The sequence below is a fragment of the Neophocaena asiaeorientalis genome, unplaced genomic scaffold (genome assembly GCF_003031525.2).
Source record: "Neophocaena asiaeorientalis asiaeorientalis breed wild unplaced genomic scaffold, Neophocaena_asiaeorientalis_V1.1 scaffold275, whole genome shotgun sequence".
Taxonomy (NCBI): domain Eukaryota; kingdom Metazoa; phylum Chordata; class Mammalia; order Artiodactyla; family Phocoenidae; genus Neophocaena; species Neophocaena asiaeorientalis.
Genome location: NW_020173679.1, coordinates 7,440,067 through 7,463,721, shown reverse-complemented (window position 1 = coordinate 7,463,721; position 23,655 = coordinate 7,440,067). Strand labels below are relative to the sequence as shown.

At 47.1% G+C, this 23,655-nt stretch overlaps 1 protein-coding gene across 2 annotated transcripts in view; it reads right to left on the bottom strand.

Moving 5' to 3' along the window:
• Positions 1–4,810: 4,810 nt before the first annotated feature.
• EXOSC10 (exosome component 10) overlaps positions 4,811–23,655 on the bottom strand; it is a 20,069-nt gene continuing 1,224 nt past the window's right edge. The window contains exons 2-25 of one of the 2 annotated variants that reach the window (XM_024749954.1): positions 22,987–23,123; positions 22,110–22,233; positions 20,955–21,059; positions 20,500–20,665; positions 20,236–20,350; positions 19,098–19,173; positions 18,776–18,886; positions 18,427–18,570; positions 17,730–17,920; positions 16,537–16,693; positions 16,250–16,398; positions 16,035–16,085; positions 15,271–15,382; positions 13,302–13,352; positions 13,061–13,139; positions 12,858–12,967; positions 10,583–10,678; positions 10,164–10,238; positions 8,915–9,002; positions 7,753–7,826; positions 7,062–7,233; positions 6,230–6,291; positions 5,576–5,652; positions 4,811–4,941 (exon numbers count right to left, since the gene is read on the bottom strand). In XM_024749954.1, the coding sequence (XP_024605722.1) occupies positions 4,911–4,941; positions 5,576–5,652; positions 6,230–6,291; positions 7,062–7,233; positions 7,753–7,826; positions 8,915–9,002; positions 10,164–10,238; positions 10,583–10,678; positions 12,858–12,967; positions 13,061–13,139; positions 13,302–13,352; positions 15,271–15,382; positions 16,035–16,085; positions 16,250–16,398; positions 16,537–16,693; positions 17,730–17,920; positions 18,427–18,570; positions 18,776–18,886; positions 19,098–19,173; positions 20,236–20,350; positions 20,500–20,665; positions 20,955–21,059; positions 22,110–22,233; positions 22,987–23,123 (2,553 nt within the window). In that variant the 3' untranslated portion in view covers positions 4,811–4,910. The other variant, XM_024749953.1, reaches the window with a different exon arrangement.

The window sequence follows — 23,655 nt, the reverse complement described above, 5'->3', positions numbered from 1 at the left end:
CTGTTTTTATGAAAATGTCAAGGAACTTCTCTGAATCACATTAAGCATGCTAATTACCAAATATTAAATGCTAATTGCTCTACATGCGTCGTTCTTCTAATGCCGGGGAAGGGAGATGAAATTGGTATAAGCTACTGGTGACATTATGACAGGGATGTTTTTTGAGTCATGTTTTGCAACCTCTGCTTGGAGTTGGGAAGCCTGTGTCCTTAACCGCAGGTGAAAAACACACTGGTGTTTATCAGTTAGTGCAAGCCTCAAGCCTTACAGCAATGAGCCTTGGTTGGGTTAAACTCCTTTTAAAGGGGAAGTGAGCCAAGGCAGTAAAAGAATTGCTAGGAGGTGGCTCCCACGGAACTGTTACCCGACCCAGGGTCAGGATCACCCAGCAGATGAGATCATCAACCAATCCATCAGCTGCTACAGGCTTGATTGGGTTCAGCCGTGTACTTGGCTCATGGTGTTGACATCACAGCCTGCACATCAAGACGTCTATGCCTCTGAGCTGTGACAGCCTGCTCACTTCGGTGTACCCTGAGCCAGACTGTAAGCTCCATGAGACTAGGGACGGTGCCTGTAGCTGGCAGCACTGAGTAACAGGCTGAGTGGACGTGGGAGGCCAGGATGTGGGTCCAGGCACCCGGTGGAGTCAGCTGCCTTGGCTTTCTTCCAGGCACTGCACAGCTGAGCCCAGATGGGGGCCCTGGCATTCCTGGGGCACTGCGTGGGGTGGGGGTGGGGCAGTGGAAGATCAAGTCTATCCCATCCCTCCCCCAAGTGGAACAGAGCTGCTCCAGCACGTGCATCCTGAAGTGAGGACAATAAACTACACCCTTGGCCCCTCCTGTAGAGGAGGTAAAGCTGTGGTCTCGGCTTCAAGCGCCAACAGCAAACAGGACCTCTAGGCTGGTATGTATAGCAGTAGCTCAGACCCTCCAAGTTCAAAGAAAACGGCCCTGAATACATTTCAAGCAAAAAGTTCCCCACATGTACAGGACATAGAGCCCAGAAATGTCACCCAACTTCAGATCACAAGGAGGAAGAACTGTGGTTTTGCCATTAGTAGCCATTGTTATACAGCCCAGTTAAATCTACAACTGATAGGGAAAATCAGGATGGAAAAAACCAAGGTATCATATGAAACGTTTCTCCAAATTCAGACCAGTATGCATTTACAATTCAGTTGTAAAGCCTTACTCTCCAGTGGGTCAACTGTCCCAACCTCTTAAAGGGTAGATAGTTTATAAGAGGACAAGAGGTAGGTGAACAGCCACCGTCCAAGGCAGTGGGGCTGCCACAGAGCAGGAATGCGTTTCTGTCATTGATTAGCGCTTGGAGTCATTTTTTTTAAGCATCGAGTTCAGCCAGCTGTGGTTATGAGTGGGAATTTGGCCAGTACGTGGTGTTACTTGGTTGAAAATGCTTATGGCAAGCTTCCTAAGGACCACAAACAGCAGTGTACCTCCTGGAGCAAAGAGCCCTTCTACTCATAAATTCTCTACCTCCAAGCCCACCCGGCCCTGCCAGATCATCTTCCCAGAGCACAGGTCCCGTCACAGCCTCCACGGTTCAGAATCGCTGAGGGTTCAGAATCACTGAGCAGTTCCCGACTGACATGCGCCCCTCCATACACTGGCACATCCTTCCTGGTCCTTGGGGATCCGAGCAATCTCCCCATGACTTGATGCTTCAGGGAAACGGAACTACAGCTGTTCTCCAAACCCCCAAGGCTCTTGGCTCTATCCCATGGCTCAGTGGTCCTGGACTCTGGGGTTCCATGGGCCAAATTTCAAACACACATTTGGGTACTGACATCGGTTGCCAAGTTTTTCTTTTGCAAGACGAGACACTTAAAAAAGACCTCTACTCCTACGGTCTATGGTCTCCATCTTATTAAAAAACAAAACCAGAGACAAAACGAGCAAGGAAAGCTTCCATATACAGGACAAGGAATCATTTTACCTCTGTGAGAAACTTAATACATTGTCTCCGTTATTCATTTCACCTCTGACCAGTGGTAAGCCCACTAAACGCGGTCTGGGGCCCACTGCCTTGCTTATAGCACGTGGTCCTCAAACTTAAGCATGCATAAAAGAACCATCTGGAGAGTTCAGACTGGGTGTCCGGGCCCAGCCCTCCATCCTGATAGGGCTGGTCTGGGGTGGAGCCTGGGGATCTGCTTTTCTAACCAGCTTCCAGCCGGTCTCCATCAGAGGCCCACTCCGTAGCACTGGCTACAAGGTTCTCTGCACTTCTTCCCTTCGTCTTCCAAGTGCGACCCTCCTCAGGAAGCCTCCTCAGGCTGTCCTGAGTAGAATACAATTTCTTTCAGGAAGCCTCCTCAGGCTGTCCTGAGTAGAATACAATTTCTTGCTTAAACACATTCCCATCTATCTTTTTTTGGCCGTGATACATGGCTTGTGGGATCTGTTCTCCAATCAGGGATTGAAGCCAGGCCACGGCAGTGAAAGCCCAGAATCCTAACCACTGGGCCACCAGGGAACCGCCCCCCCCGACCCCGCATCTGTCTGTTTTTCTTACCTGAGACTCTGCCATTTTTTGGCAGACAGCTCACTGTGTATCAATGTCCATTCTTTCCAAATTCTGACTATACGATGATAATACCCAGGATTTTCAGCTGGGCACTGAAATAACAACTTTCCTAGTATCCTTAGCTGTGGTCATGTGGCTAAGTTCTGGCCAATGGGAAGTGGACGTTTGCTGATCTCCCCTCCTTCCAGTTAAACAGAATGAGGAGATAGTGGTGGCACTGGGGCAGTTACCAGGCCCACGAGGTGGCAGCCCTGTGTTTGACTTGAGGACGGTAGAGCAACAAGACAGCAGCCGGAGTCAGGACCAGCAGTCGCCGCACCAGCTCTGGGCTGACTGTATTTACAGAAGAGACAGAGGAGAAACATCTTTTTGCGCAAGCACCGATCGTTTGGCTTTTCTGTCGGCTTCAACCGCTCCAGCCCTACCTTGTACAGACCCTGGCTGTCCTGGGGGCACTGCTCTGTGGCACAGCCATGTCTGGCCTGGCAGCCCTGTAGGGCTCACACGCAGTCAGCCCTCTCAATAACTCGTGGGAAAAACTTCCAAGAAAATAGGTTCCTTGCTTAAATATTTGTAAAATATTTTACAAACCGTTATTTGTAAAAAAAAAAAAAACCCCAAAATAACGGTATCATTCTGTGCTTTCTTTATTTGATAGCCCATCTCAGGATTAAAATCAAACGGAATTCTGAAGAAATAATCAGACTGGGGTCACAAATTTATACAAGAAGTTCAGTGTTGCCTTAAAAATATTACAAAGATAGAAATCTAAATGTTTAATAATTAAAGTGTTTAATAATAATTAAAAATGTTTAATAATTCTAAAATGAATTTTAGAATGAGAAAAGTCTCATAATATAAACTTTAAAGGTGAAAAACTATAGGGGCTTCCCTGGTGGCGCAGTGGAGAAGACTCTGTGCTCCCAATGCAGGAGGCCCGGGTTTGATCCCTGGTCAGGGAACTAGATCCCGCATGCATGCCACAGCTAAGGAGCCCTCCTGCTGCAACTAAGACCCGGCACAACCAAATAAATAAATAATAAATAAATAAATATTAAAAAAAAAAAGGTGAAAGACTATAGAAATATAAAGCCGTTTGTAAGTTACAGATATACATGGTGGACTTCCCTGGTGGCACAGTGGTTAAGAATCCGCCTGCCAATGCAGGGGACACAGGTTCCAGCCCTGGTCCGGGAAGATCCCACATGCTGCGGAGCAGCTAAGCCCATGCACCACAACTACTGAGCCTGTGCTCTAGAGCCCGCACGCCACAACTACTGAGCCCATGCACCACAACTACTGAGCCTGCACACCACAACTACTGAAGTCTGCGTGCCTAGAGCCCATGATCTGCAACAAGAGAAGCCACCGCAATGAGAAGCCCATGAACCACAAAGAAGAGTAGCTCCCGCTTGCTGCAGCTAGAGAAAGCCCGTGCACAGCAATGAAGACCCAACACAGCCAAAAGTAAATGCATTTATTAAAGAAAAAAAGATATACATGGTAAAAAGCCTTTCTATCAAAATGTTAAAAGTTATCTCTGTGTGGTAGAATTAAAGATGATTTAATTTTTCTCTTGGCATTTATCTGTCTTCCTCATTTCCTACAATAAACATGTTATTACTTTTAATTATTATTATTTTTTTGTGGTACGCGGGCCTCTCACTGTTGTGGCCTCTCCCGTTGTGGAGCACAAGCTCTGGACGTGCAGGCTCAGCAGCCATGGCTCATGGGCCCAGCCGCTGCGCGGCATGTGGGATCTTCCTGGACCGAGGCACGAACCTGTGTCCCCTGCATCGGCAGGCGGACTCTCAACCACTGCGCTACCAGGGAAGCCCTGTTATTACTTTTATAATTGGGAAAAAAAGTGTAAAAAGAAAAGAGAGAGAGAAAGAAGCAGAGAAGAGACCAGGCCCTTGTGAAGCCCCGCTGGTTCTAGGCACCCACCGGTCCCTCCCGAATGTACTTTCCACCATCTGGCTTCATTCGTGTGATCTGAAGGTGTGTGAACAAGGGAGAACTCTCGGGATGGACAGTCGGGTGAGCGCTGTGCTCCAAGCCTCCCTTTCCTGAGTCACAGGACAGCCTCCTGCATTCCCCCCTGGAGGTGGTTCTGGATTTCTCCAGAAACCACACCCCAAGGGCACACTTACCCCAGGCCACTGACGATGGTGATCTGGACAAGATGAGATCTGCTCTCTCCTGCCAGAGCCGTGGTGGCCGCAAAAGAAAAGTCAGGAACCAGCTTTCTTCCAGTAAGAATTATTTTTAATGGTTTAAAAATGAGTCTGTACAAAACCAGCACCACCATTTGGTGCTTCCAGTCCATGGGAGAATCCCAAGGGTCTCTTCCAACACTATCTCTTTGGCCAATTGTGCCTGAAACCTCTGTAGAGACAGCACGAAAACGAGAGTTACTTCTTCCAGTTTGGCTGAACGTCGGCTCTCAGCCAGTTTATAAAATGTTGTGAACCTTAATCATGCAGAACGGAGGGAAAACGGACTGTTTGGGGGTTGCGAGGACTGAGCAGGGCAGCAATGTGCCCCGAAACTCCAGCAGACAAGAGCGGGGCCGGAACGGCCGAGCTGACCGAGATCTACAGGCAGGTCCCTCCGTTACGGCCACAGCCTGGGGGCGAGTCCTCTGACCTCAGGGTCTGCCTCAAGGATCAGGGTTTCACGCCTCTAACTAAAATATTCCTGAACAATGACAACCCACATTTGCTTACGGACTGTTTTTCTCATCCCTCAGAAACAAGCTGATCTAGGCAAACTTCAGACCTATTTGCTCTGAGGTGCCCCTGGGAAACCGTATGGTACCGGGAGAGTGCTGAGGGTGACTGGAGCCCGGGGAGGCCGTGGCTGTGACTGGCATCCAGCGATCACCTCTCCTTTCCCAGCTAGTCTTCCAAATGACAAAGGGCGGGATCGGGTTGGGAGAGACCCTCTGAAAGTCTTTCCACCTAAGGCCTCGGAGATGCTCACCGGGTTTCCCGGGCCACACCGGCCACCTGGCACGTACCTGTCTGACTTTCCAGTTGGAAAAGACATGCTTTTGTTTCCCATCGATTGTTTAATTTTTTTGGCTGCAGTGCATTTCTGAAAAGAAGCCATTGAAGCTGAGTGACAACCATGACTGCAAGACGCACAGGAAAACACCCCTGAGCTCAGATGGCCCATCAAGGACTCCAGCGCCACTGGTGTGACTTTGGTTTTCTTGCAACTGGACATTTCTGGGTGTTTCTGAAGGCGAGGCCATACAGATGAGCTACTGAAGAAACGGGAGGGCTCCACGTGGGCCTCGCCCACCCCCCCGCACCCCATGCCAGACGTCCAGCCACCCTCAGCTCTGACTGGAAGCAACGCCCACGGTGGATTGGGGGGGCAAAGGCAGGCCTGTGCCAGCAGCCACAGGGAGGGTTTCGGCCTGTGGCTGTAATTCCCATGGCAGCAAACAGAGTAACACCCTTCAAAACCACACACCCACTTCTATAGACTCTTTAAAACATTTTTTTCTTGCTAGAATAGTTGACGGGTATTGTCTGTACTTGGGAAGAAATGAGGTGAGGGAAAAGATATGCAAAAAGGATTCCTAGCTGGACCTGTCTTCCAAGCAGTGGAAGAGGTCAACAAACACGCACCTGGAGCATGCTGGGGTTCTCAGTCTATTACTTACCTTGCCAGACGGTGGCTGCTTATTTGGGTCAAACTGGGAAGAAGGTGTGGATTTGCTGTCTCCTGAAAGGTAAGAGAAGAGACGCCGGTGATCGTGTGAGTGAGTGAATACACACAACAGACTTACTACCAGGCCGGGGGCACATTCAGGCAGTGTGGGCTGTCAGTCCACTACCCTTTACCGAGAGAAACTTCTGGCTGATGTAACTTCACAGATCATGTTCCCAGTAGCTAAGGGCAGCCTGGAGACAAGGCTCATTTCTCACAGGTCTATTCTTAGGTCAGGGGCAGGTGGCTAAAGCACTGGCCACTTTACATCAAGGAAATCTATCTGGTTTCTGTGCAGGATGAAGCCACTGTCGGTAAACTGGGACCAGAGGTGACTTTCCTGCAGAAAAGACTGCTGTGTCGCCAAGGAGGCTGCTCTGTAGTCAGGAATGCCAGCCTCAGCCCCTTCAAAGTAGACAGACTCTCACCCGCTCAGGAAGCACAGAGCTTCATCTCCTGGGCATCAGGTTTTCTCAACAAACCAAATCTCGTGTGTGTGTGTGTGTGTGTGTGTGTGTGTGTGTGTAAACACAAGCTCTTGTGAAGAAGGATGAAGCCACGATTAGAACAGACACCATCGTGCTGAACCACCAGAGCGGCTCCTGTAAGTCAGTCCCAGGGGCTGAGGGAGGTGGGTTTCTGTCCGGTCACCACTTGTCTTGCCCTCACAACTCCTACTTCGTGCCAGGTGTCAGGCAGAGCTTAAGCTCCGCCGAAGGCCCGCTGTTTCTTTACCCCATGTGACATGGCAGGTAGTCCTTGCAGGGCACCAGTTCTGGCCTCACCAGCAAAAGCCTTGAAATCCGACTTGCTGTAGTCATATGGGGTAAAATCTTTTTCTGGTGGATCTGGGTCTTTTAGCTTCTTGGAAATTTTGAGTCGTTTCTTGTCTTGTTTCTGTTCTGTCGTCCCTGGGTCACTTGTTGTTCGTTCCCTCTTCTTGGCAGCGTTCTCTAGCTGTGGATTGAACAGACCCGTAAGAGAGCAGCACGCCCCGCGTGCCCCGCAGAGAGCACATCGCGAGGGACCCACCGCCTCCTGGGCTATAACGACTGATTCGGTGATGGGGAGAGGAGCGCCGGCGGGCAGTCTGGGCGCGGCTGCCGCCAGGTGGACCGAGACGAGCTCCCAGAGGGAGAATGACATCGGGCCACTTCGAAAGGCCGGGGCTGAACATTCTAGAATGTTTGGGTGCCGGGGAGTGAAACAGCTCCCAGGAGGAGTGGGACACAGTGCGGGCTTGAAGCCCTGTCTACTTCTACAGGTGAGGGGCACGTTTATCCCAAATGCGGAGGGAGGAACATCGACGAGGGATGACAACGTCAACTTTCTCAAGGGGCACGAGGCAGCACTACTTGACAAGCCAGCATGAACTGGGAAGAAGCAAGCATTTAATCCAAAGCTGAGGGTAAGCCCTCCTGATGTTTGAGAAAAATCCTGACCACAACCAGAAAACGCAGAAAAGCCAGCACGTACGGCAGCCTGCTGGCGGACGGACACAGCCTGCTCCGCTGCTGCTCTGCACTCCTCCTTGGCCTGGTCCCGGGCAGCTGCAAGAGAGAGAACCGTCTCTGTGCAGCCTCCGCCCTCCTCTGCCCACAGCGGTCGCCCCAGCTGCGTGCGCCCTCCCTGCCCCTCAGCCCCCTTTGCTGGTCCCACCCCACCTCCCCAAATCCCCACAGGGTGGCTGCCGTGGGGCTCGGGCCCACCCAGATGCTCTTCTCATCACCCGCCGTCTCAGTCCACACCCACACCTGCCCCTCATGCACTGGCCTACGGGACACCTCGGAGGGTGCTGTGTCGGGATCTCAACTGTAACATGTGAAGCACCAGAACCAAAACCTCGTCCGCCTCAAACCGGCTCCCTCTTCAGCCTCACTGTCGACGGCAGCCCCACCTCCTCAGGCACTCCTCAGGACGAAACCTCTCGAGTCCACGGACCACCCTTGAGTCCTCACCCCACGCTGTCGGCTTCACTACGGGCCACACCCAGGCTCTGACTTCTCACCACCTGCTCTGTCCCCAGCTCGTCCACGCCAGCATCCCCTTGCACCTGCATTCCGGCCCTGCCTCCTGACCGGACTCCCTACCCTGCCCTCTGCGCGGCTTCCAGGGGGAGGCCTCCACAGCCTAATTCAGCGCATGTCCCTCTTCTGCTCAGAACCCTGCAAGGCTCCCAACTCACTTGGAATTAAAGGCCTGACAACGGGCTCCTGCTCTCTGCCCTCCCCTCCTCCCCGCCTTCCTCATCCCCGGGGCCTCCTGGCCACGCTGAGCAGCACAGCGAGCTGTGGCCTTGGCCTCGCTGGGCCTCCGGTCCGGTACCCTCCCCCCGATCGCTGCAGGTCTCTGCGCAACGCCACGTTCACTGACTGCTTCACTGACTGCCGTAGGGGAGTAGCCCGGCGCCCCCTCAGGCCCATCCCCCAGCACTTCCTACCTCGCTCTCTGAGCAAGTACCCGCTGCCCTGACAGCTCACACATCTACCGGCTGACTGTCCGCCATCCCTCAGCAGGGCGGAGGCTGCGGAGGGCAGGGCTGGGTCTGCTTTGCTGTACGGTTAAATCGACAGAACGACGTGCAAGGGCTATTCTCTAACGAATGCGCTGAGTTTCTGAGAAGCAGATGCTGCGCTACCTGTGTGCTCAGCCGCCTTCTTCTTGGCGGTTCCTTTAGATTCTGTTTGTACCTGTACCTGGCTTGCCAGCTTCCAACGGTTGCTGATCTATAATGAAAACAAACAAAACAAAAAAACTCCAAACTCAGCCACCTAGGAATGCTTTATTTTTTCAATGAGGTGATGCAGAGCATGCTATCCTAGTAGCTATATACACTCCAGGTTATAAGTTCCGTATCTAATGACACACAAAATAAAGCCTCAGGCTGGCTTTATTTATAAGCTACTTATTAAGAAGGACAAAGTACAGCTGTATCCCAGGCACGGGGCTGGATGCTCACATATCCACCCTCTCATTCAGTCCCTTCTGTGATCCCGGGACAGTGGCATTAACATCACCCCTGCTTTATGGACAGGAAACAGTCTCGGAGAAGCTACATAACTTGTCCAAGGGGCATGGTTAATAAATGGCGGAGATGGGATTCAAGGCAGGACTCCTGCAAGTCTGATGTGCTTCTTTATGACACCACCTGTACCTGCGGCCTTAGAACGCATCTAGGTGACAGGAACCAGCAAGCACGGTGAGGGACGGATGGCTGCCGAGTGTACTACAACCAGTGGGGGAAACCCTGCCTGACTCCCCGTCTAACAGCAGCAGGCTAACCACCAGTGACAGGGTGGAGGCCCATCAGGGTGTCGGCCTGATTCTCTTGCCTAAAGAAAGAGTGGTGCTGGGAGCAGAGGGAGGCAGGCCACCTATCTGACCAGAGCGCTACTCTCTGCAGGGAGGAAGAGGGCTTTTAACAGACAATTAACATGCGGGCTCCCAGGAACGTCTCATGGGGACCCAGGGAAGATGTGCTCTCATTCTTACTCATAATGCTGCTAAAGACAAACCACACGATATACGACAGAGTGTTTTAAAATTTAAGCTGTCACCTTTAAGAACCTTAAAGTAATATTCATATATAAAAACGCATCAAGCTGTACATTTCATATCTGTGTACTTTACACCAAGTAAATTAAACTTCAATTTAAAAAAACAAAAACCAAAGATCTGTTTCTTAAAAAGTCCCCCAATGCTTTCGAAAATCTGATTAAAGTCTGGCTGCTCTCTCTGGAAACAATGCTTATATATGAAGTGCTTCTTGCATTCACTTTCAGGGAGGTTCACAGATGGGCTTGTTTAAAACAGAAACCTGGTTTAAGAAATTAAGAAGTCCCCTTTTCTTAGAAAGTCACTCTTAGAAGGGTGACAAATCCACTTACTTCATAGATTTTCGAAGATGGATCGAACTTTGCTGTCTGAGAAACGTGAGCCCGGGATTCTAGTGAAGGCAGAAACTGGAGAGATGGAGACACAGTCACGTTAACCGCTGAGAAATGGAATCCGGACCCAGAGGTCGGTGGCGCTGAGATGGGAGTTTTCTTGCTGGTTCCATCTTAGGAGGCCTCAGTGCAAAGCATCAGCCTGGCCGCAGCTGCCTGGCCCTCAAGTGGGGTCTTCTTTTTGGCTTTGTCTCAAAAGACCTGACCCCAGGTCTCAACCCACCGCCGGGGATGACTTCACAGTTTTGAGGCTTCCAGTCTCTGAACACTCTCAGCTTCTTTTCCAGGCAAAAGGCACCTACAGCTACAGAAAGCTCTGCCTCTTCCGTCAGCCCTTAACATACACAACCATTACTTACCATCCGAAATGGATTTTCAAAGGACTCCATTATGTTCTGGGCTTTTTTCTGTGCAACTGTTAATGGACCCTTTCCATTTTCCTCAGCACTAGGTTCCTGCAGGGACAGAAAATGATCACTCGTGTAATCATTCTGTGACATTAAGATACAAGCAAGAGGAACAACAGCAACAGTAATGATACTAACGGTTGACATTCATTCATTCGTTCACGCCATGCCGCATACGGGGATTTTAGTTCCTCAATGAGGGATCAAACCCGTGGCCCCTGCAGTGGAAGCACGGAGCCCTAACTACTGGACCACCAGGGAATAACTTAAATTTATTATTTTATTTAAAACTTTTTTGGGAGTTCCCTGGCAGTCCAGTGGTTAGGACTTGGTGCTTTCACTGCAGTGGCCCAGGTTCAATTCCTGGTTGGGGAACTAAGAGTAAGCTGCAAAAAAAACAAAAACAAAAACAAAGCAAAAAAAATGAAAATGAAAACAAAACCAAACAAAAAACAGAAACAGCCCCCCAAAAAACCCAAAGAAAAACCCAAAAAACAAACTTTTAATTTAAATTTTTAAAATTTAAGTATAGTTGATTTACAATATTAACGACTATTTTTTTAAAGCCTCCCCTATGTATAAGGCACTGTGATAACCTGTAATAGCACACAGTAGGGTGTTTAATACATATCTATTGAATCAGTGAATTCTCACCATGTCCTTACAACCTATGAGCTATGTGGCATTATTCTCACCATCTTACAGATGAGGAAAGTGAGGCTGGGAGAAGTTAAGAAAGTCTTCCAGAGCCTTGCAGCTAATAGGTGCAGAACAAGGATTTAAACCCAGGTCTGGCTGGCTCTAAAATGTGGGGTTGTAACCTGAAATCACCTGAAATTTAAAATCATACACCTTTATAGGTAACCAATGAAATTATGTAACAGAATGTTGCTTCCACCTGGGTTCATCAGCATGTGCTATCCTTTGGCTTTTTCTGTAGTTAGGCTCCCTGCCACACAGGGCACGAGGGGATCCAGCATCCTTTAGACCAGGCACAGCACTTACACGTCCACACAGCCGCAAGTTCACGCTCACATCTTTAGCTGCCTAATCACTTTGTGGCTCAATGAATTCTGCGCGGTCAACTAAAGCTCCTAGACTTCTTCTCACATGAAGCAAGACTAAATGTATGTAATTAAGTGAAAAGGAAAGCTCACTCCCGGGTGGTACATCTTGCAGGCGGTACTTCACCTCCCTGGCTTTGGCCCAGCATCCGAGTGTGGTGGAATAGCTGTGAACGGTGATCCCGTAACCTACTGGACCACCAGCTTCTTCACCATCTGAACATCTGCTAAGCTTGACACTTGTCTTTTTCCATATAGACAGTATTCTTGCTTCTCTTTCTCAGTTCCTTCTTTCTAGAAATTAGAGTTTTTCCTTTCTACCACATCTACTGCTTGCTGTACTCAGAATTTTATCTGTGCGTCTTCCTTTTGTCCCTGGTCATTTCAGTATCTGTCCATCCTGACCAACAAATGCACCTTGGTCTTCCTTGTGCAAAGAACCTGCAGCTCAAGTCACTGGCGGAAAGGAGAAGCGTGCTGGGTGGGATAGACCGGGATAAGCTCTGTCGCATCCCAGCCCGATTCCAGGAACATGGCTGGGCTCAGGCAGGCCACACTGGGACTCCACACTGGATGGAGTCACTACCTACCAGGACTCAGCCTCTCTCTGGGATGGGGAACAAGCTCCTACCCACTTCCTAGTGCCTGATTCCCTGCAGCTCACTTCCTCTAACGAGCCAGACTGGAGAAAGGCTCTTTAAATCTTCTCTTTTTCATCCAAAGCACATATAGGTGGTGCTGGCGGCTGTCAGGAAGGTATACACAGCACACACTCTTCATCGGAGACATCACTCCATCCCTTCTGGGAATCAGGGTGAACTGTCCCTTGACCGTGGATGTTCGGGAAAAGTCCCTGCTTATGCGTCCCTGGAGCCCACACCCGCTTCCCTGGGGGGCCGTTGGTGAGTATCAAGATGTCAACCCTCCCTTGAGGATCTCCTCACGCAGAGCGCACAGAGAATCCTCTGCCACCTCTCACAGACCTCCTCGTCAGGGCAGCAAACACCATCTGGCTGATGGCCTCCACGCCCACTCCCACCACTGCTGGCTTCTACTTCTGGTGTTCGGCTCAGAGGTGGCCACGACACTGCAGGCAGACGGCCTGTGTGATAAACCCAGTACATCCCCCCGGTCTGTCTCCCCTCCCCGAAGATGTTACTCACGTTAAATAACGTGATGACAGCGGTAGCGATAAGGCATCCAGAGTCCGGCAGGGCCTCCTCTTCTTCTCGGGCAGTGGGGAGGCCCTCCTGCTTCTGCACCGGCACAGGCCCTACAGGGAGGGAAGTCAGCACGGTCGAAGCCTGTGGGATGGCACACCAGGCAGCCCCAGCTGTCCAGGATATTCCAGAGGGCTCTTCATTACCATTGGTTGCAATGAGAGGACAGCCGTCTGACGGGGCGTGGGAGCAGTCGTGGGGGCCGAAGAGAGCATTCTCCAATCTCTGCAACAAAAAGAAAGCACCAGGCTGACACGAACAACCTGCAAGCAGGGGGCAGCCTTCTGCCCGAGGTGTCAGGCCCTGGTGTCTGTCAGGGAGGTTGGGTCTGCGCTGGCTTTGACTGATATCTCCCCCAAAGAAGCAACAATAAACACATCCCGGTACCTCAGGGTTGGGCGGTGGCCCGTCCTTCCTCACTCCAGCTGCAACTTCAGACTGAAAAGTAAAAACAAAGAGAATTTGAGAAAAGTTCCCTAAATTTGATGATACACACATTTTTTTCCCCCTCAGCGCAGAAGGGTCCGTTCACTAGACGGTGTTTTTCTCAAGAGCCCAGAGATTTTCTCTCATCCCTTCATCCCTTCCAGTGCCTGGCACTATAATTACTTAGTGCTCAATAATTATTTGTTGGATGAAAGAATAAAACCTTTTATCATAACAAGGCACAATGTGGAAGGATTCCAAAGAGCTTGATAGAGATTCTTCTCTTGTCACCAGCGTTTCTCTCTTTACTTGGAAAAAGTATAGAGCCAAGAAAGAAATTTTAACCTGAAGACAGTAAATGTGTTTATCCTCAGATTCTCTTCTTTTTCACCTTTTCAAAGGGGCTGATTTTAAGTCTTCTGGAATCAATAATCTTTCAAAAAATTGTAAACATGATTTACCACATACTGACACTACTTAGACAAAACATGAAAAACTGTCCCAATAAAACACAAATCAAAACATGCAGGGCTTCCCTGGTGACACAGTGGTTGAGAGTCCGCCTGCTGATGCAGGGGACGAGGGTTCGTGCCCCGGTCCGGGAGGATCCCACATGCCGCGGAGCGGCTGGGCCCGTGAGCCATGGCCGCTGAGCCTGTGCGTGCGGATCCTGTGCTCCGCAACGGGAGAGGCCACAGCAGTGAGAGGCACGTGTACCGCGAAAACAAAAAAACAAAAACAAAAACAAAAACAAAAAAGAACCAAAAAAATATGCAAATTTACCTGACATCTTGCATTATCCACACAAGAGCAGAGGCGTGCTGGTGTGTGCGTGCCCATGCGTCGCACATAGACGTAGATGTATGGATCTGGATTATGGGCTGGGGACCCTGCTTTCATCTAAGTTTTCCTAAACTTTAGCATCTCCTTCACAGTTAGCTCTTTCCGAATTCCCCTCTTCTATCCAAGGTTCTCATGTTTCCCATCACCTCGGCTTTATATGTGGAGTGAACTGTCCTTGACTCCCATCTCCGTTATTTTCAAATCCACTTGCCAGTCGGGGAATACCTCTAAAGCACTTAGCATCGTGCTCCAAAAGAAATGGCAGGGAAGGGCTTCCCTGGTGGCACAGTGGTTGAGAGTCCACCTGCCAATGCCGGGGACACAGGTTTGTGCCCCGGTTCGGGAAGATCCCACATGCCACGGAGTGGCTAGGCCTGTGAGCCATGGCCGCTGAGCCTGTGTGTCCATAGCCTGTGCTCCACAACGGGAGAGGCCACAACAGTGAGAGGCCCGTGTACTGCAAAAAAAAAAAAAAATGGCAGGGAATTCCCTGGCGGTCCCATGGTTAGGACTCGGCACTCTTACTGCTGAGGGCCCAGGTTTGATCCCCAGTCTGGGAGCTAAGATCCCACAAGCCACACGGTACAGCCAAAAAAATGAAAAAAAGAGATGGCAGCTGTTGTCTCCATCTGTTATTAAGTCCCATCAATCTTTTCTTCTGAAGGTAGTTCTTGTACCCGTCCTTTGCTTTCCATTTCTGTGACCAACACACTCATCAGGGCACTATCACTTCACTCCGGACCACTGCCCGTTTTCCAAAACGAGCTCCCTGTGCTGAGATCCCCACTGCATTTTATCCCGCCGGGTTAACTGCCTCTGAACAACAGCTAACCAGCCCATTAGACATCATCAGACATCACTGACTCGTTGGATGATCAAAGATAAGGTCATGAAAAAAAGGACGAGTTTTAGCTTTTGATTATCATAAAGATACACCCACTGGATTTCCTAAATCCTATTACGTCTTCAGGATTTTTTCAGAATGGAGACCAGCTCAAGTCCATGGGACACCATAAGGAGTAAGACACTGGCAGACAGGGATGAGAACCTGCTGGGTTGGGAACGTTTAGCAGAAAAGCTTTCTTACCTTGAGCAGGGGCATCTCTCGCGCCTGCTGAATTAAAAGATGCATTTCATTGATCTGCTGCCGTACAAGAGGTGGCACAGGGTTACAGCAGGCTATGATGCCCTGAGGTTCCCTGAAGGCAAGCGAGAACACACTCAACTCATCGCCTAGGAACACAGCCCTCAAAGGCTCCAGGAAAGGACAATAACCAGATAAAGCCAGAGCACGGAAAGCTCAGGTGGACACCAAGGAAACACCGTCACGTCCAGGCAGCCCAGCCAGCTGCTCCTAGACGTGCTCCCTGCTGCACTGAGCCTTGAGCAGAAAGCCTCTTACAGCTGCCTCCTGCTAACCGGGAGAGCTTGGAAAAAGGGCCGCAGCTCTGCTGTACTGCGATTCTGCAAGGAGGTGATAGAAGATTATGAACTTTGATTCTCTGCTTATACTTCAATTAACATCATAAAACGTCTAAAATCATAAGATAGCTTGATTTGGAGGAAGGTACAGACATTTTCCTTCCTTGTAAGTGGACGCTATAGGCTCAGAGACTTACATGGGACTCAGTATAAGGCATATCCACTGAAACAGTTCCAGTTCAGAAGTTTTACTGCCTAAATGGCAGCCCAAGGGCAGAGACTCTGCATTCCTTGGTGCTAACTTCCTTGAGCACTAGCCTTCTCTGAGTAAACAGCCTCGAGGCAATAACAATCGGGGAAGCTGGACTGTGAAGGACAACTCTTCTCTACTGAGAGAGTCCGCGAGCATATTAATCAGGTCTCACTCACTTGGGCAGTTCCTCAGCTATCTTTAGCATCATATGGTTTGGCAGGACATATCTGGAATAAAACACACAACAGGATCACATTAAATTCAGCCAACAAGTTCCACTATATGCTATAACGCTGGGAAAACAACCAACTTTCATAGCAAAAAGGAAAAAAAGTCCATTATTTCCTTGTTACCAGACCTGGCAAGATTAAAAGAATCTGTAGTCTCTTACCCATAACTTTCATCTTCCCTGCGAGCTGTTTTATCCCTCCAGGCAAACAGCAGCTGAAAGGCCGTTAGTTGCTGTGTGTTGAGATGTTTCTTTTGCTTTCTATACAGTTCCAGGTAAGATTCATCCGTGAAGATAGGTTTGATGAATTTCTGCAAAATATTATCGAATATTCAAGATCAGTGGGAATCAATATTGTGCCCTGGGCTCTTCAAGACACTGGGCTCTTTTCATGAATGCAAAGCAAAGAACAAGTGGGACCTGAGCAGAACCTGGGTGTCGGGCTTTACCTTGAGGCAGATGTCACGGCTCCGCTGCCACTCCACCTGCAGCTGCGTGGGCTGCTCGTTGCCACGCTCCCACAGCTCCAGCCTCATCTTATCATAGATGTAAAGCAAGTAATGAGTGTCGTCTCGGGCATAGTTGAGCATTTCCTCAGGCAGAGGTCTAGAGGTGCAACAGAGAACATCGTTTCACACCTTTCCCCCTGGACGGCAATTCAACTTGTCTACGCTGCTGGAGCTAAGACATTTTTGGTTCCTTCTGATATCAAAGATTCTCTCCCGGCCAATACTACAGTTCTACCAGCATCTCCTGCGTCTTCATATGACAAGCCACTCTTTTCACAGCTGGGTAGAAAGGGCGGCAGGGCAAGGATGTGGTTAAAAATAAGGGCCCTGCTGTCCTGAGTTTGAATCTTAGCCCAGTGTATGGCACGTGGCATGGGTTAAATAATAGGTAATGGTTTTTAGATTTTATCATTTTCATCTTACATTTGGACTTCACTAGATTCTCTTTAGAAATTCTGGCATGGAAGTGGAGAAGTGGAGAAAAGCTTGGTGCTTCTCCATACAACAGTTGCAACCTCAGAGAGGAAGCCGGCCATCTGAAAATGACCAAGGTGAGCAAGAATCCCACAAAGTATGGCCAAGACTCTGTTACAGCCTTTGACTATAGTAAACACTGACTATAAGCTAAGTCAGCGCTGTACCTTAGGATCCTCTCACACCTATGGGAGACCATCTCACACATACACAAGCATCCCTACCTGGGAGATGTGAGTTACAAACAAGAGACTGGCATTGACAAATGCTGACATGGTGTGGCTCTTTCAACTACTATTTCCATGAAGCATAACACACTATTTGTTTACCTAAGATAGTAATTCCCAGCTTTTTCAAATAGGAAGCATTTTTTTAACCAATCCATTTAAAAATTTTAAAATTCTTCACATTACAGAACTAAACTGAAATTTACTAACATTCCCCTCTATGTAACATAATCAGCCCAACATAAACTTCATTGTTATTCTAAAACTTCCAGTTGTCCTTATGCAACAAAAACAACTGGAGAAAAGCCCAAGGACATTCAACTGAAGATTCAAATGGTGTTACAGCCTGCACAAAGGTCTCCAGGAGTGGGAGTTAATGAACGCCGAGGCCTTCCTCCGCCATCCCCATTTCCTGGTCAAGAACAAACTAACCGTATTCTCCAATCGGCCAGCTGATACTGCTTGTTTGATTCCACGTTGCAGTAGAGCTTCAGCAGATGGTCGAGGGAGTGCCTGCCCAGGTTAAGAAGGCGTGCTGCCTGATGGGTATCAAACATGTTCACCACGTACAACCCAAAGTCCTTCTGTAGCCATTCTATGTCTGAATCGGCACCGTGGAAGACCTGAAAACAAAACCGTAGTCAGGCAGTACAGTGGCACAAGGCCACTTATACTCTGAAATGAACTCTGCCCCTAGGTTATTAGAACACTGGAATTAGAAGCCAGGATAAAGATTAAGATGGGTTCAGTTTTAAATGCCTCTTTTAATTTGGGCCACAGCCTTCTACACTCCTAATTGCATACTTGTAACTGCTAACAGCTGGTGATTCTAAGAAACCTGCTCTGCTAACTTCAAGGGTAGTCCTTAAGTCCAAACAATCTTGAGAGCATGGGCTCACTGCAGTACTCATCAAAGTGATTTAACATTTTTCTGGGTGGTAACGAGCTAAGCCTTAGCTCTTCTAACAGGGGTTTAGAAACAAAAGCAGTTTAGCATGTGGTACCCTAGTGTGAAGTTACTGTTATTTCTCTCAACTTTATTGGGTCTACGTTGAAATGATGAAAACAGTAAACTGAAAAGCACCTAAATCTTGCACTCACGTGCAAGAGTGGGAAAAGGCTGGCTGACCTTAACAATAGCCGGGTCTGTGAGGCTCTCATTGAGAATGTACATGTCACTGCGAAGCTCCAGGGTGTCAACGATGAAGTCTTCTGTCCGGGTGGAAATCTGCATCAGGCAGGTGAGCCCTAGGAAGCTCCGGTAAGAGTGGTGCTAAAACACACAGTAAGAAGGGAGAACAGGAGAAAAAAGATTTTACCAGGCTTACCTTTACTGATTTTGAAGTCAGTTATAAAGCAGAGTAATATAATTAATTTTTACCAAAAAGTAGATTTAAATTAGTATTAATTCTGTATTTCGTGAGTAGGTCAACTCACAGGAAATGTAAAAATTTCATTCCAGGTCATTAACGAGTTACCTCCAAGTCTACAGCAAATTCTTGACACTTCAGGAGCTTTTCATTGAGTTCCACTAGTTCATCCAGCGAGGACACGAAGTGGCAGGGTGTCTCTCCTACAGGTCTGTATAACTGCATTACAGAAGTATGGGCAGAAAGAGAAGACTGTTAAGAATCATCTTTCATGAAAGTACCAAAATTAAGAGTTCACGAAATAATCCAAAGTCATAACCTTCTACTTTAAAAATATTTAAGGAAAGCCAAAATTACATCCAGTAATCTATGTATTTGATTCTTCCTGGGCTACTTGGGTACCATCCATCAGCTAAGGTTGGGCACTTACCTGAGGCTCTGGCTTTTGAAGGACTGAGTCTGGTGGAGTGAAGTGATCTAGTTCGTACTGATAAGGATGTGCAAACCTGAATCAAGAAAACAAAAAGAAAAATCTTTTTGATTAATTCCATGATTCAAGGAAGAACAACTGCTTTAATCCAATTCGTAAAAACAAACAAGAAAAGACCATTGTGAAAATATTTTTAAAAGCATCACTGTTTCAACAACGATTAAGTGCATCAAAAAAAAAAAACTGGGTGAAACTTGTTCACCCTTAAAGTATGATAATTGAAAATCGATTCATTTATACAGATTTGAGCACTAATTTGCCAAACACTGTATGTCTGCTGTTGTGGATGATACAGAAAGGTGAAATATGTAACTCCTTATGGTTTGGAATAACGAATCTGTGAGGTGAGAGAGAGTGGTCAATACCTCAGTTGGTCATATACCAAATGATGTATTTTTTTCAGTTCCTCTATCAGATACTTGCATAAAAATCCTAAGTCTCTCAGTTCCTTGAGGGCAGGGCTGCCTTTCATTACCTTTATTTCTCTAGCACTCAGCTAGTGGCCTCACAGTGCAGAGCTGGGGCTGAGGCGCAAACGCTCAGACACTCTGGCTGCGTGTGAGAAAAAGACCAACACTGACGAAGTTTTCATCACCGTTTTTCTTTGAACTGAAATCAAGGTCCTCTTGTCTGTTTTAAGCAAAGTTTTTCCAAGATGCTTATCCTGCCAGTGAGAAATGTCTTTTCTGTACTGAATTTATTGGTGAACATTGCCTTCTTGTTTGCATCCACACCTAACAAGAAAGGCAGAGTGGTACAAAGGAAGGACAATTTTAAGAAAACTTGGGCTTAAAGTTCTAGTTATGTGGGAAGTTAGCATCCCTAATTTTGTTTTCTCATCTGTCCAATGGGGACAAGAGCAACTGGCAGCTCTCAGGACTGCGTGAGGGCTACGTGAGACGGTGCTTGTGCGAGGCCCTCTGCGAACACAAGCAGGAGGTTTAATCGATAAGATGCACGCCAGGATAAGGACTCCTCAGATTCTGTTCTCATTCACACGTTACAGAAGTGACACAGAGTGAAAACGCGGCACGAGTATGAGGGCCACGGCAGGACGTTCAGACAGGCAAACACTTACATGTCCTGCTCCACCTGCTGGGTTCTCTGCTGGTGGATGAAATCTGCCAGGGCAGGGGGGACATCCAAGTCCTCTGGTCGGTCCTGTGGGCGCTCCCGCCTTTCTTTAGAGAGTGCTGGAGACCCAAGCAGCGACAAAGACACATTCACATCTTGTCTAGTTATGGAGGGTTAACTGGCTCCCTCTGAATTTGAAGAAAGGAAGGTGGGAGGGATACCTTTTCCCCTTGATTCGTTTTTGTTGGGCAGAGCTGGCACTACTTACCCTGAGGGAGGGGTTTCTGAGCATTGGGCTTGATGAAGATTTTAGGAAGAAATGGCGTGTTGGAATTGTCAATCTTCTCTCGGAATTTAAGCTGAGGCCGGATGATGTTTTTTGCATGAAGCAGCCGGAATGTTTCACATTTTGTTTTTTTGCTATATTCTCCTGCCTATGATCAACAAATATAAATACTTTATAACACGGCAACGTGATGAATTAGAAAACTAAATTCCAATTTATGCCTTCCAAAGACCACTCATTTAAGCATGTATGTGTGTGTGAGACTGGGAGGTTAGACGAGAGGGTGTAATTAGGTTGTGTCTATTTATGAGAACAACTTAGGCAGTGGCCAGTTCTGTGTCCAATAAGTTAAAACAGAAATGCAAATCAGAATGGGCAAGGGCCCTACTGCAAAGCTGACACTGAAAGCTCTAGTTCACCTGAAAAGCAGCCCTCACCTTCCGGTTCCAGCTGGACACTATGGTTTTAGGGACCTGCAATCCTGCAGGGAGGACAGGTTGTTGATTCTTATTCACACCTGATGCTTCATCCAGTAAAATGCCCTAAGAGTAAAAGAGATATTAATTTAGTATCTTCCTTTCAGGGTTAACAGAGCTAATTACCTAAAATTTTTACGAAATACATTCAGAGAATTATGTGCGAGAGTACACACTTATAAGGGTGGATCACTGTAGGAGAGGTGATTAGAGAGTCATCAATCGCAAATAAATGAAGCATTATTTGCTCAACGACAGGGCTGTTGTCAGGCACTCCCTACCCTTGATCAAGTCTCTTTACAGTTCTGAATTGGGCTGAAAATTCAAAAGTGATTCAACAGTATGATGTGGCCCACTAAAATAATTTAAAAGACCCTAGACTGTATTAAACATAGAGGTACGGTATTTAGAGTAAGAATGAAGTGTGTCCTGATCTACTTTATAAAGATGTGGAATCTCAGTTTGGGCACCATTAACAGAGGTGCACCCAGCTGTTAAATGCCAGGACTTGAAATCATAAAGAATGAGAAACCACTGAAAGACCTGTGGGCATTTAGACCATGGAAGAGATGACTTCAAGGGACAGGAGAGCATGATTTAAATATCTGCAGGACTGTCACATGGCTGAGAGTTAGATGTGTTTTGGACAATCTGTGTGTATTTCTGTAAAGAATGTTATGCTGTAGTATTAGGTGTAAGTAGACAGTCAGCTAGATCAAATGATTCACATCTCCCTCCAATTATGCAAGTCAGGGTGTTTAGCAGACTGTGGATAATACTAAAAATAGACTAAATTTTGTTTGGGATCTGTATCCAGAGGCCTCTTCTCTTGCAACAAAATGGGATTCGCAAATCTGGAAGGTAGATTACTAATATAGCACTTTAAAAACAGCCTTCCCCCGGGGCAGTGATACTCTGAAGTGATATATCTGAAGACAACTGTGTTATTTTTGGGAAAAAGAAGCCAACTAGCAGAGGGAGGGAATGTCATTACAGGCCAGAAATGCTAAACTTCCTTTCTTTTCATTTCCTAAGGTGCTTGGGTTTCTTTTCATATTTAATAATACGAAAGCTCTTCATCTGTTAGTAACCTTAAGAGTAATGTGAAATACTCACCACTCTTTCCAGAATAACATCATTGGCATCAACTAGCAAATCAAACTTGTCCTCCAGCTCAGTCACTTTATTCTGATCCTTAATGTTGCTGCGACATCCATGGTACTGCATTACCCTACTCATGCTAGAAAGGACAGGAAAACCAAAATCAGCTTGTATACTTTTATTCATTTGTTTACAATCTAGGAGAAAGCTCCCAAGGCTTGGCTTAGACTATTCCCAATACTTTTTGATCAAACTAATAAAACCTGCACCCTTTAGCAAAAAACACTGCTAGTTGTATGGCACTGGGCAACTCACTGAATCTCACTAAGACTTATTTTTCTCATCTATTATTTGAGGGGGTGGAAGAAACTATCCCAAAGCTTCCTTTAAATTCTAAAAATATATATATATAACACTATGTAAATAATATACTCTGCATTCATCGTTTTAACATGAAATCTAAAACAGATTCTCTAATTCTGTCATGCAACAGTTAAACAAAATCAATGTTTGTGTAATGCCTGTCCTAATACACTTATTAGAAAGCTATTACTAAAAAAGAAAATAGATTAAAAAAAAAGAAAAAGAAAGCTAATACTTGTGACTTTCCAAGTTGTGTGAGAGAATCTTGGATCTAGGTTTTCAAGTCCCATATTAATTAAAAAAGAGTCATTGTCTATAGCTGCAATAGTCAATATATATATTTTAAAAGTAAAACTCAAAATTTACCAAGTAACATTCCCCTAATTAATATTTCCCACTGTCTCATTTTTACATTTTATAGCTCTAAAGCACAGAAAATTATGGTAAGAAAAAAACAAATTTCAGAAAAAATCATCTACTTCTTTATAGTCTTTTCTTTCAACATGAGAAACCAATATACAGTACTTACCACTGAAGCAACCTGTCTCCCTGTGTTTCACAAAATGCCTGGAAGCCAGGAAAACTTCGGTAAAAATCATACTCATCACCAAACTGTGGTAGGCCCCCAGATGCCTTGGTGACTGCCACCACTGCCCCAAGAGCAAACTGTCAAAAACCAGAAAAACAAGCACGTTTTAGACACGGATCACCATTCATTCAGCAACTCATTTTTTTTTCAAGATCTACTATATATAATGAATTGTGCTAGACGATGAAGACCTTCATGCATCCAACAAATATTCATTTACTGCCGATTTTACACCAAGCCCTTATGATACAACAGTGAACATGAAACCACGTTTTGGAGCTTACATTCTTGGGAGAGTAGGGAGAGAAAGAACAAATACATATATAATATGACTAATATTCAAAACAGCCTGGGTTTGAGTCTTGGCTCTACTACCTATTGACTGTGACCTTGGGCAAGTTATTTTATTTATTTGAACCTTAGTTTCCGCCTTTGAAAAATAGGCATAAGGGGGACTTCCCTTGGTGGCGCAGTGGTTAAGCATCTGCCTGCCGATGCAGGGGACACGGGTTCAAGCCCTGGTCCGGGAAGATCCCACATGCCGTGGAGCAACTAAGCCTGTGTGCCACAACTACTGAGCCTGCGCTCTAGAGCCCACAAGCCACAACT